Raw genomic sequence first — 13,491 nt, 5'->3', positions numbered from 1 at the left:
AGCATCATTAGTCCATAAGGAAATGCATATGAAAACCACAATGAGATGCCACTTCATACCCACTAGGATGGCTAAAATAAAAAAGACAGACAATAACAAGTGTCAGTGAGGATGTAGAGAAATGGGAACCCTCTTAAACTGTTGGTGATAATGTAAAATGGTGTGCTTTGAAAACAGTTTGGCAGGTCCTCAAAAGGTTAAACATTTGAGTCACCACATGACCCAGCAATTCTATTCCTAGGAATAAAGAAATAACATATGTCCAAGCAAAAACTTGTACATGAATGTTCACAGCAGCACAATTCATAATAGCCAAAAAGTAGATAGATACAGTCCAATGGCCATCAACTGATAAATGGATTAACAAAATGTTGTATATTCATATAATGGAATATTATTCAGCCATTGAAAAGGAATGAAGTACTGATTCATGCCACAACATAGATGAACATCAAAAATGTTATGCTAAATGAAAGCAGACAGACACAAAAGGTCACATATTGTTTGATTCCATTTACATGAAATGTTCACAATAGACAAGTTCATAAAGACAGAAAGTACTTAGTGGCTGCCAGGGGCTAGAGGGAGGGGGAAATTGGAAGTGACTCTTAATGGGTATGTGTTTTCTTTGGAGTGATAAAAATGTTCTGGAATTAAGGCTTCATGACTGACCCAAAAATATAAGTAAAGAAAAATAAAAGACCCAGTATGAAACTTGGAAAAAGATCAAGAAACCAACATTTTAAGAAAAAGGGCAGAATATAGGAAAATAAATATACGTATATTATTTTTCTACATTTCTTTTTTGTTTCCTTCTGAGCTACACCTCGTTATGTCTTTCTCAGACCCTGGTCCTGATCTAAGCATAATCCAATACAGACTGGAAAGTAATTCTTTATTTCCCTATTGCAACTAAGAATTTTTCCTGAAGTTCTACAATTATCTAAAACACAGGTTACTACCTGATAGAATCTTAGGAAATTTCATTTACTATATATAATATTTTGATGTTTCACTTTGCAATAGGTGCAGGGAAATACATAAATTTCAGGTGAAACAGTAAATGAATAAAGAAAAAGTAAGTAGCTGTAGATGTACACAGACACTATTCCACTATAAGCAGTATTTTACTCCCATCCTACCCACACACACTTTTCCCATTCAACTTAACCCAATTCAACAAATTGCAGATGATATGCCCTAGACAGAGTGATGTGGAATTAAACCACCCAAAACATCACCAGCTTTCTTCTTCTTCATCAGGGATTATATGCTATACTTGCAGTACTGTCATTATAAGTCAATCTTAGCAAAAGCAGGACATGAACTGAAAAAGAAAACAGGACTTCCAGTTGCAAAAATATCAGACTAAGAACATGTCACGGTCTCCCCTTCCCCTACTGAATCCCTAAGCACAACAGAAAAGGTATGAACCATAAATAAATAGATGAACAAATAAACACGGATAGCTGAGCTTGAGACCAAAGAGAGAACTCAAAATTGACGAATTACTGAGAAATCCCTAAGAAACACAAAGATCAGATGGAAGGGGGAACCTGCAGCCCTTGATTATGAAGGGTAGGGTTCTGCTGGAAAAGGTAGAACTGGAAGCTCAAACAGCAAAGGACATGAAAACAACCAACAGGGTTGTTATTTGGAGAATCCTAGTGAGAAGAGCCAAGCAGATAAACTCTGCACCTACGTACACACTAGACTACACACTAGACTATCCTCCAAGTGGAAGCACTGAATGTAGGAGCGTAGGTATGAGAGGGGGGGCAGTGCCCTAGAGGCACTGATGCCCAGAAGGAACAGGAAGCACCCACAGTACCCCCTCCAAGTACTCTGACCTTCCTCACTGCAATATGTGTGGAGTTCAAGAGGTGGAAGCAGTACTATCCTCCCTCTAGACATTTCCTCAAATGCCAAATATTTGAGGAAAGACAAGACTATAGAAGAGAATACAGACTCAAACGGAAGAATGTATACCTGAAGAAGCAGAGTTATACAGGAGTCAGAGTAAACTTTCAGGTATAATTAAAATACTCAGAGATCAGAGAAAATATGGCATTCATGAAACAAGAATAGACAGTTTCAGAATAAGAGCAGTTATGAAAAAGGGCCTTATGGATCTTAGAAATAAAAACACAACTGTTGGGCGGGGAGGATATATGGATTGAAAAGCAGAATAAACACAGATGATAAAATAAATTTTATCATCAATATGAAAATAAATAAATAATTTATTTTTTAAAAAAAGGATGCACTCCTGGAAGAAAATACACTCAAATATAGTGGAATGCAACAAGCAATAGAAGACAAATTTTACTGAAACCTATTGAATTGAAATAAGTATTGATTTGAATTTTTTTTTTTTTTTTGCTGCATTGGGTCTTCGTTGCTGCATGCAGGCTTTCTCTAGTTGCAGCGAGCAGGGGCTACTCTTCGTTGCGGTGTGTGGACTTCTCATTGCAGTGGCTTCTCTTGTTGTGAAGCACAGGCTCTAGGCGTGTGGGCTTCAGCAGTTGTGGCACACGGGCTCAGTAGTTGTGGCTCGCGGGCTCTAGAGCACAGGCTCAGTAGTTGTGGTGCACAGGCTTAGCTGCTCCGCAGCATGCGGAATCTTCCCAGACCAGGGATTGAACCCATGTCCCCTGTATTGGCAGGTGGATTCTTAACCACTGAGCCACCCAGCAAGTCCCTGATTTTAAATTTTTGAATAAAAATCAGAAACTAAAATTCCAGACAATGTAGACATGGGAGACTGGTGAGGGAGAGGTAGGCAAAAGGTAAGTAAGAGAATGCTACGGTCCTTGTTAGAAAAGCCCAGGTATGTAACAATTTTTTAAAATATAAGGATAAGTATCTCAAACTAGTAGAAAATATAAAATAGGTGTACCACATTTAATTATGTACAACTACAAAAATATTTAAGTGCATAAAAATGTCTTTAGGGCTTCCCTGGTGGCGCAGTGGTTGAGAGTCCGCCTGCCGATGCAGGGGACACGGGTTCGTGCCCCGGTCCGGAAGGATCCCACGTGCCGCGGAGCGGCTGGGCCCTGTGAGCCACGGCCGCTGAGCTTGCGCGTCTGGAGCCCGTGCTCCGCAACGGGAGAGGCCACAACAGTGAGAGGCCCGCGTACCGCAAAAAAAAAAAAAAAAAAAAAAAAAAAAAATGTGTTTATTTCTTCCCAATTTATACTGTTGGATGTGGAGGCAGATTGTAACTTCTCTTCAGCAGGGTCTGCAAGTCTCTATGTGGCATGATCATTGACACTGGTGCCCTGGAGGTTGGCTCTCCTCCTCCTGGGAGAGTGGGGCGGTGATGGAGACCACTGTGGAAAGGGGAGGGAGTGTGTCTGTGTGTTTACATACACAGAGTGGCTGGGAAGTGAAATACACATACAGCTATAATATATACACACAGCTGGAGGCATGAACCACCAAATGTAAACAGCTGGGAAATAGTGAGTCAGATCAGCAAGAGTACCATCGACTCTGTAGAGATCCCTTCCACCCATGCAGATGTATTCTGTCATATTTAACTAGCATGTACAGAAATATACTGTGTGCCAGGGACCTCGCTAGACATAGACATCTCTACAAAGTTTACCCACGCAATGAGGAGGTACAAGTCTGCTTTACACCTGAGGAACTTGGGAGAAGGAACCTGCCCAAGGATGCAGGACAGGTATGTGCTAGAGCCCTTACCCAGGGCCTTAGCCACCAATCAGCTGGCACTGTACTAAAACTGCAACAAAGACAAAAGAAGAGACCAGAAATATCAGAGTGCCTTCTGCATAAGAAGAGCAAATACTGCTAGTGAAGCTCTTGTACATTAACTTATATGTAGGTGGGTGCTGGTTCCCAATATAAACGTATTTTTTATTGTGGACTCACAGCCAAAAATGTTTGTAGGCCACTGCTGTTGAATAGGGGAGGTTTCTTACATCAGAAAAGCCTACTGGCAAAAATCTTCCTTCTAATTCTCTCTCACTCTCTCAAATATCTCTACTTCTGAAACCCCGTGGGGTTTCTCAGAGGATCTCCTTCCACTGGAGTAGTGGTAGCAAGGAGCTTCTATCAGAAAAGGAAACACCCCAGCCTCCGAACCTCCTGCAGAGGGCTGCCTCATCCCACCCCGCCATGACATTTCCCTGAGTATCACTGCGCTTGCTCAAGCTTGATAAGAACCACCTGAGAAAAATGAAAGCGTTAAAGAGGATGAAGGATGAGAGCTGCTTTGAAAGGGGCAATAAAAGGGCTAGTACTTTTTTTTTTTAAAGGCAAATCAGAAAGGAACTACAGGAGAATCTGGGACTAGACATGGGACCCCAAAGAGGGCTCTTTAAAAGTGTCCGCGGGGGTTTGGAGGAAGTTGCCAGAGAGAGGTGAAATTTACAAGAGGGCAGTTTGTTCCTGTTTCATAAAGGTTCCCTGAACGTCTGCCAAGTGTTCGTTCTGTTGGACACGGCTGCGCCAGAGGCTGCAGACACAAAGAAAAGCTTCATTCCTTAGCGATTAGGGGGGAAAACAGACAAGAGGAACTGACAACTACAATGCACTGCTATCTAGGTGTTATGGGTTCAGTGAGAAGGTTCCCTGGAGAAATAGCATCTGAGTCTTAAAGGAGAGGAGGCATAAAAGAGATGAATGAGGGAAAGGTCGTGCCAGGAAGAGATGTGGCCTTCCTGGAGTTTAGGTAACATAGTTTAAAGACAAGAAAAGCCTGCACACTCTCCAGCGGCTTCCCACAGCATTTTGAATAAAATCCAAATACCTTCTTAGCCCAAAAGGCCCTAAGTGGGCTACCCTCTCATCCCATGCCTGGTTCATCCTCCCCACCACTTCCCTACCCTGCAGCCACACTGGCCTTCTGCTTCCTCACCTTAGGGCCTCAACTCTCTCCTCCCTCCTCCCTCCAACTCGCTCCTCCCTCTGTCCAGCAAGCTTTTCCCAGGCCTCCCCTGGCTCCTCCTCCCACTCAGCCCAGGGGCAATTTTACCTCCTCTCACCTCATTGGGGTCCCGTCACTTCCTAATATCCCTGTGTCTTCTTCATAGTACTTCACTATACAAAACTATCTTTTTACTTTACATTGTTTATCTTGTTTGTTTACTTGTTTATTGTCTCTCACATATACACAGGCAAAATACATTGTAGCGGGCTTCCCTGGTGGCGCAGTGGTTGAGAGTCCACCTGCTGATGCAGGGGACACAGATTCGTGCCCTGGACCGGGAAGACCCCACATGCCGCAGAGCGGCTGGGCCCGTGAGCCATGGGCGCTGAGCCTGCGCGACCGGAGCCTGTGCTCTGCAACGGGAGAGGCCACAACAGTGAGAGGCCCGCGTACCCCAAAAAAAACAAAAACAAAATACATTGTAGCATGTGGTGTGAACCCAATAAATATCATTGAATAAATTAATTGATAGAGAGATAACAGGCTAGCTCATGAATGAGATGCAAGTTTGGATTTTACTCTGCAAGCCATGAGGAAATCACTAAGGATTTTAAGGGGAGACTAACATGATCAGGAAGCTCACTCCAGAAACAGACTTCCTTAGAGGGGGTCAGTGTACAGACACCAGTAAGCCACTATGGAATAAAAATTTTTTTGAGCTAAAGGCACTGGAGTTCCTGAAGTCCCTTATTTGCCTAGAGCAGACCCTCGCGAAAGAACTCAGTTGTCAAAAATGTCCTCCCCAGGAGCAACTCTCATCTTCTCTACTTGGAGACAGAGAAGTCAGCCCTACACCCAAACAGACACTGTCATCAAACTATCGTTATCTTCCACCTTTTCTCCTATGGGCCCATTTATCTTTCCAGTGATTTGTTTTTCCATAAGTGCCCCTTCCTGCATTCCCTTTGAAGTCATTTTTTTCTCCCAGAAGTGCCCCTCTACCCCTCCTCATCCTCTGTTAAAATGGTATATAAGCCCCAAATTCTAACTGCCTCCTTAAGTCGAATTTTTTGTGAACTCTCATGCATTAGTACTTAATTAAACCTACTTTTCCCTTGTTCATGTCATTTGTCAGTTTAATTTGCAGGACTCCAACTCAGAACCTAAGAGTTCTTCCTCCCTGACAATAATTAGGTTGTTCTAGAAACACATATGAGAAGCATGTGGAAATGGGCAGATGGAATGGATTCATGAGAAGCTCAAATCCACTCAGTAGTACTTGGTGATCCTCTGAACATAGGGGACAAAGGAGAAAGAAACCCCAAGTTCCTGACCTGGAAGATCAAGTGAATAAGGGCCTGTTCGTGAAGTTCACAAAGGTAAAAAGGCTGAACACAGATTTGAAGCTGTTGAGTCTGGGGTGCCTGTCGGCCTTGGCTCAGGTGAGGAAAAGATCTGGGGCCTCAGAAGGCAATATGAATACGGAGCGGCAATGCAGTTTGCTGAGGCAGTCCGTGCCCCATTGGTCCTTTTTTCCCCTGATCTTGTTGGCTGAGGGTGAGGGCACACTGGAGAGGTTTTGGCCTCGGCCACCAAGAAATGGCTCAAACCAACCCGCTCCAACCGCTTATCACCAGCCGTTACCATTTACTAAGCACCTGCATAGCACACGGTGTCATCTCTAATCCCCAAATTGATAACATTTATCCTGCACAGATGTGAAAACTGAGGCCTCGGTGTTTACCACGATAAACACTCAATAGATGTTCGCTGGTTGGGATGATCAAATGAAAGTGATTGAGCAGAATGTGAAGTTACATTAGCTGAAGTTTTAAAAAAGAAACTCCACACCTGACTTTGGCCCAGCCCAGCATTTAGGTATCAAGAGGATAAGCTTTATGCCCAGGTGAAGCTTATCCACTGTGGTCAGGGCACCGAACACACCTTACCTATATCTTCCACTGGATCCTGTTCGTACCCAAATTTCCCAGATAGCTCAGTTTTGTAACTAGACTGCCAGGAAGCCCAGGGAAACTCAGTCACCCAAGGAGCAGGATCATGGGGAGGGGTTACTTAACCGAGCCACTGTTGTCAGCCTTTAACACCTGCAGGCTAATGACTTAACCCAGAAATGGCAGAGCCCTGTCAAAAACGACAGAAGGAAGGGAGAGAGATGGATCCGTGACTTGGGGACAGGGCTGCCTGGGGGCCACACCTGACTGATCTGTGGGCTGGGAATGTTCACAACAAAGAAGGAAACAGAAATCAGGAAAAGGGGAATTGCAGTTCTGACAGGCTTGGCCCTGGCTTCCTGGGGAGAACAAGGTATTGTATGAAATGCATTTCATCAATTCTGATGTATCAGACAATTGAGAGCTATTATAATTTAGGAAAGTTCTCCAAGAGATGAGACGCCTTTGAACAGATCCCAAACTGGAAAATAAAACAAAGATTTAACAAAAGAATTAGGATAATGTGGTAGCAAATGGAATGGTTGAAAAAGTACTGTGTTAGTGCCAGGCTGGGGTTCAAATCCCAGCTTGGCCACTTACCAGCTGTGTAAATGCCCACACATGTCCCAGAGCCCATGAGCCTTTATTTCCTCATCTATCAGGCTGTCAGCGTGTACACACACACACACACACACACCCTGCTTCTTTTTTTCTTTTTTTCCCCAGCCCAAGCCTAGGTAACGAGAAGGTCTTTTTTGGAATGTGACCACAGCAAGAGGCTCACTCAGCCTTAAGGGAAAGTTAGAATGTCTTTGCTATTAGTATTCTGTGGGGTCCACAAAGGCTTAAGGTTCTACATACTTAACGGTTTCAGGAAGAGGCCCCTGGTTTGGTTCTATTTGCATCATTATCTGTAGCCCTTTACATTTCTGATCAATGGAACTACTTACACATTCAAGAGCCAGGAGTCCAGTAAGAAATTCCAACCCAAGTGGCAATTAAATATATGAATACTAATACTGTTAATAAGAGAATATGCAAAAATCATGAAGATTCACTGTCCGTTTGATTAACGAACTACTTAGAAAGGAAAATTTAATGCAATCAGAACGTGTATTTTCAAAGGCACAAAGGTTTTTTTTTGTGTGTGTGTGTGGTACGCGGGCCTCTCACTGTTGTGGCCTCTCCCGTTGCGGAGCACAGGCTCCGGACGCGCAGGCCCATCGGCCATGGTTCACGGGCCCAGCCGCTCCGCGACATGTGGGATCTTCCCGGACCGGGGCACGAACCCACGTCGCCTGCATCGGCAGGCGGACTCTCAACCACTTAGCCACCAGGGAAGCCCGGCACAAAGGTTTTTGAAGATGATTTTTATTTATATGTGAAGACCTAATCTTTTTCTGTGAAATCCTCTCACATCACACTGGCAGGTAACTAAAGAACATGATTCTATATGTGAATATTTCCTTTACATAAGCATCCAATAACATTTCTGGGAATTCCCCGGCAGTCCAGTGGTTAGGACCCAGCACTCTCACTGCTGTGGCCCAGGTTCAATCCCTGGTCTGGGAACTAAGATCCCATAAGACGTGTGGCACAGCCAAAAAAAAAAAAAAAAAAAAACCACGTTTCTCATGTGTTCTGATTTGTTTCTGCAAGAAGGGAAAAGTGTTCTTGTGAGCTTTTTCTTTTTTTCCTCCAAACGATCACTCTGAGTGTGATCAAGGTTGGTTCTATGTCACCCTCGATTTTACACACTGAGAAACAGAGCTGGAGTCTTCCCCAGAGATCCTCAAGAGGAGAAAGTTCACCAGCTCTCCGGGCGCGTTAGGCCAGGAGTGAAAAACCCATCTGTCTTGCACGTTACAGCAGAACCAGGGAAAGCCACTGTCGCAGGACAGCTTTAAAGCCCTCTTTAAAAGAGAATTGAAAAGTTGCCTTTAAAAAAAGGTAAGGAATACAAGAATAAAGGAAGTAGAGAAGTAAGAAAAATGAGCAGGACAGAAGTGATTGTGATAGGAAGTAAAATCATACCACCAACAGTGATGCGAGCTGGGGGGACTGAACAAAGCAGGTGAGCCCTCAGGCACAGCACCTTATCCAGAACTCCAGAACCTGCTGATTCTGCCTCTTTGTTCCATTAGACTACCCCAGGTCTGTTCTAATATTAAAATGGGAGATATTTCTTGTAGAAGTAGAGAATCAAGATTCTATGATACCAGGAATCACTGAAACATGTTTACAAACATCTGATATAAAAATATGCTCTCTAACCATATGTATCTGAATAAGCTTTGGGCCTCAGGCGTGACCTTGGTCACATCATTTTTAACTATTCTGTGTTTCCATCTATTCCAACACATATATCTCTGTATTTTCAGGACCAGAAGGAAACCCAAGAGATTGGCTATAGCCAGGGTTGCAGTCAACCCAACTCTTTTTGGACAAGGCACAGTTACAAGGGAAGGAGCTTACATTTCCATGTACTTGACCCTCTCCTAAACCTTGCTCAGTTCTAGCCCATGTTGTGGCTGCAGGAAAGTCCCCTGGCATCTCTGAGCCACAGATTCGATATCAGAAGAACACTTCTCTCTACTTACCCTCAAGAAACAATGAGAAGGTAACTTCACTAATAATTTTTAAAATTATTTTAAGAAAAAAAAGATGACACTAATGATTAGAAGTGAATCGCCAGATTCACTGCCTTTACAGCCACCAGGGAAGGATCACCTGCTGACCCTGGATTTTCTGTGCCTCCAGGGACCACCTAACTGTCACTTCCTCAGACCCTGAGAGAGTGCACAGGCTGCTACGAAAACAAGACCGCACTTAGCTGGACTGTGGCAGAGCAGCTGTCTTAGCCAAATTTCCCTTAAAAATTGGCAGGGAGTTGGGTGGGAGGGCGCTTCCCTGGTGGTGCAGTGCTTAAGCATCTGCCTGCCAATGCAGGGGACATGGGTTTGAGCCCTGGTCCGGGAAGATCCCACATGCCGCGGAGCAACTAAGCCCGTGCACCACAACTACAGAGTCTGTTCTCTAGAGCCCACGTGCCACAACTACTGAAGCCCGCGCGCCTAGAGCCTGTGCTCCGCAACAGGAGAAGCCACCACAATGAGAAGCCCGTGCGTGCACCACAAGGAAGAGTAGTCCCCGCTCGTGGCAACTAGAGAAAGTCCGCGTGCAGCAACAAAGACCCAATGCAGCCCAAAATTAATTAATTTTAAAACTTTTTAAAAATTGGGAGGGACTTCAGGAAAAAATAATTTCACTTTCTGACTAAATATGATCTTTTAATTGGTTTCCTTGTTACTACAGTTTTTAAAGAACTGTAATTTAATAAAGACTTAAAAGTCCATGTGTCCAAAAATAATCAGTATTTTCGGTGCAATTGTTTTTAATGGTTTAATTATTGTCTCCTCTCTCTGGAGTTTTATCTGGACCATGGGGGTTGAAGATGAGATTCATCTTATCTCTGATTAACGACCCTGAAAGGGAGGGTTGAGAAGTGCCCAAATCTGTCCTTAACAGAACTAAACTGCTCAAGAACATGCCTGGAATTCATGAATAAAATTTGGAACGTAAGCCAAAGAAGTGCAGTTTAAGGCTCACCTTAGCTGCACTACATTTTCAACCTTAACACAATGTGGTAAAAGGTACAAGGCACTCGGTTTAAAAATAAGATCAGAGGTTCCTTGTAAGACTATGGGAAGTAAAAAATCACACTACCCACCTTCAATTGCATTCTTTTGCACAGCAATGCTGGTCAGGCCTGCATCCCACCCACCAGGGTAGATTTCTGAACCTCATGGAAAAAGCCCCAGGTCTCCGAGAAGCTCAGGCACTAAACCAAGTCCATTAGGATGGTTTGGAATTCATTAGAGAAATGCTTTGCTCATGGTTCAAAGTGCACCATATACATCTCTTCTCAGAGGAAATAAGTCCTCCCCACCCGCTACTTTCCACGTCTTGAGTTTGAGAGTAGGTAAATGTAAAATTTACCCCAAATAACACAGGGTTATAAGGCAACACGTGCCCAGGGCCCATTAGAAATCGGGATGACCATTTGGTGGCACCTTGCTGTCTCAGGAACAGAAGGCCACAGGAACAGAAGTCACAACTCCCAGCCTCCACCCCCATCCTGACTCCCCAGGACCATATCAGCTGGCATGACAGGTGTCAGGGACAGTCCTTGCTAGAACTGCTGACTGAGGGGCCTATCTGCTACTCTAGAAAGCGAAATGTTCTGATAGAGATTCTACATTCAGGCCTAAACCCCAAAATCAAAGCCAGCAACACATGGAAAGAACAGCAGCCCAAGATAATGGAGGAAATCTTCAGAGAATAGACCGTATCCACAGCAGGCCCAGGTGGAGAAAGGCCAGGCTTCAGTAATGTTTGCTCTTCTTACCACACAAATATACTCAGGGCTTTTATAGCAAGATTTCAGTTTGATACCAAGAACTCACGAGGGAGGATTTTATTACTAAAGTAATCATAAGCATCAGTTACAGGCGGGTTTGCCCAGGGTTAGGAGCACTGGGGAGCATCCTACACCCAGATCTGGGGAAGCCCTTTGTTCAGGAAATCCCCGCCCCTCAGCCAAAGCGTTAATTTCACTTCAAGGCCCCAAATCAAAATTTTAAAGTGCCCCCTTAAAGAACTGCAGAATAAACAAACAGTTCCCCTGCTTTTCCTGGAACCCAGTCTCTGGCCCCCAGGACAATATCAAATTACAGGGTTTTTCTTCCCATATACGGTCTCTTATTTCTTTTCCTTTTTTTCAAAGAGGATCACAATTGCACCCTGTTGTGTGTCTTCGGTTTCAAATACCTTGCAAATACATCCCCATTCTGAATCTCTTCGGAGCCTCCGAAGAATCTAGGAGGGGCTAACAAACGCAATTTGAATAATAATGAAGCGACTGAACAATGTAACCACCAAAGGTAGCCCTAGAGACTCCAACAAAAGGGTTGAAAGCCTTCATCTACAAAAATGTGGCCACCTGCTCGACTGTGGGACCAGTTATGGGGAGCGCAGAAGAGAGAGGCGCACAGATGCACACACGAGTTTAAGCAAATAGGGAATTAGTACAAATGCTCCCTGGGGACCAGACACTATGAAAAAGGGCGACTTGGAAAGCTCCTTTCTCATCTATCAGGCTCAAGGTTTAGTTAACAATCTTCCCCTTCTGATTATTGAAAGTAGCATTCACCATACGTAAAATAATGAAAACTCACCCCCCCCCCCCGAGAAAGGCTTTGTTTGTATGGAGAATTTAAAACAAGTCCAGTGAATTTTCAATAAAAGTTCTTCAAAATCAACAGTCACGAAAGTACTTTTTATCCCTCATGCAATTTCTGCCAAGTGAACATTTTAAAAGTTAGTTCCTTCTTTAGGATGCTGACAGTTCCACCTAGATGTTATGTTTACCAGCCTCATTCTACTTGACCTTTCCAAAAGACCTTACAATAAAGGACTTTTTCCTCGATTTGGAGGGAAACAAAAAAGAAGAACCTTTCTGGAATCCTAAAAAGCTCTCAACTCCTTTAGTCCTTAAGAATTAAACGCAGGAAGCCCCCGCTGGCTGAACAATTGCTAAATCCTGCTTCTTGAACAGGAAACAGAGTTTGCTTCTGAGTGGCTCCGTATTCCCCCGCCCCGCGCTCACTCCAGGGCAGGCGCTGCCATGCCCAGGTGGTGACGCTGAGCAGAGATAAGGTGTCCTAACAACCTTATTTGCCTGGATCTCTGGATACCCGCGGCCACACGGCGACTCCTTTATCACCTGGGTGCATCCCTCCGCCGACCTGGGCGGCCCCGGGACCCCTCCCGCGGCGACACGGGGCAAGACTGACACCCGCAGCTGCCGACGACCCTGCCAGTCACGCTGCCGCCGGCTGCCTTTTTTAGCCACGACATCTGACCCCGGCTCCGACAACAGCATGCAGGGAGAGATCCCAGGGCGCGCCGGGCGGTCCCCTCCCCTCCCAAACCCCCGGACCCTGCGGAGAGCTCGGGGTGAGGCGTGGGGGAGGTACTGGCCCTGGAACTGGCAGAGAGCGCGCGTTCCTCCTGCCCAGACGCTTCCTCTCCGCCCTCTCCACCGATCCCGGCCCCCGCTCCGCTGCCTGCACCCGGGCTCCCCCATTTTGCATCTCGCCGCGGCTCCTCTGGCGCCCCTCCCCACTCCCACCCCCTAACTCCGCTTGCCTGGATCCCCTCCAAGTCAGCTGCCCGCGCGCCGGGCCCGGCGGGGGTGCGGGCCGAGGACGCTCGGGGCGCGGGGCCGAGCGGGGGAGCCGGTGCTCACCTCCCTCCTCCGTCCCGCTGTCCGGCTCGGCGTCCGAGGAGTCGGGCCCGTCCCCGTAGCCCGCTAGCCCCACCAGCTCATCCTCCTCGTCGTCGTCCTCCTCCTCCGGCTGAGGCTTCCCCAGCACCTGGCTCATCGCGCCCACGGCCGGCCGTCCCCGGGGCGACGGGGGTCTCTGGTGGGGGGCGCCAAACCTCCCGGCCTGCCGCTCGCAACCTATTTCTGAATTGGGGTTTTGTCCCGAGGTTCGCGGGCTGAGGCGGGGGCCGCGCGTCCCTCGCAGCGGTCGGCGTCCTGGTCTGGGTCCCGCCGTTCGCAGCGCGCCCGGA

At 45.9% G+C, this 13,491-nt stretch overlaps 1 protein-coding gene and 1 non-coding gene across 3 annotated transcripts in view; one reads left to right on the top strand and one right to left on the bottom strand.

The window, feature by feature from the left end:
- The window catches only part of RRAGD (Ras related GTP binding D), a 38,532-nt gene extending 25,041 nt beyond the window's left edge, over positions 1–13,491 (bottom strand). For both annotated transcript variants that reach the window (XM_032651799.1, XM_032651800.1), the window contains exon 1: positions 13,163–13,491. In XM_032651799.1, the coding sequence (XP_032507690.1) occupies positions 13,163–13,298 (136 nt within the window). In that variant the 5' untranslated portion in view covers positions 13,299–13,491. The remainder of the gene's footprint in view (positions 1–13,162) is intronic.
- TRNAE-CUC lies at positions 8,353–8,424 on the top strand. The gene has a single exon. It is a non-coding gene; the product is annotated as a tRNA-Glu (tRNA).

Source organism: Phocoena sinus, chromosome 12, assembly GCF_008692025.1.
Source record: "Phocoena sinus isolate mPhoSin1 chromosome 12, mPhoSin1.pri, whole genome shotgun sequence".
In the NCBI taxonomy this organism is placed as follows: Eukaryota; Metazoa; Chordata; class Mammalia; order Artiodactyla; family Phocoenidae; genus Phocoena; species Phocoena sinus.
The sequence above is the reverse complement of the archived record's forward strand: the minus strand, read 5'-3'. Positions and strand labels throughout refer to the sequence as shown.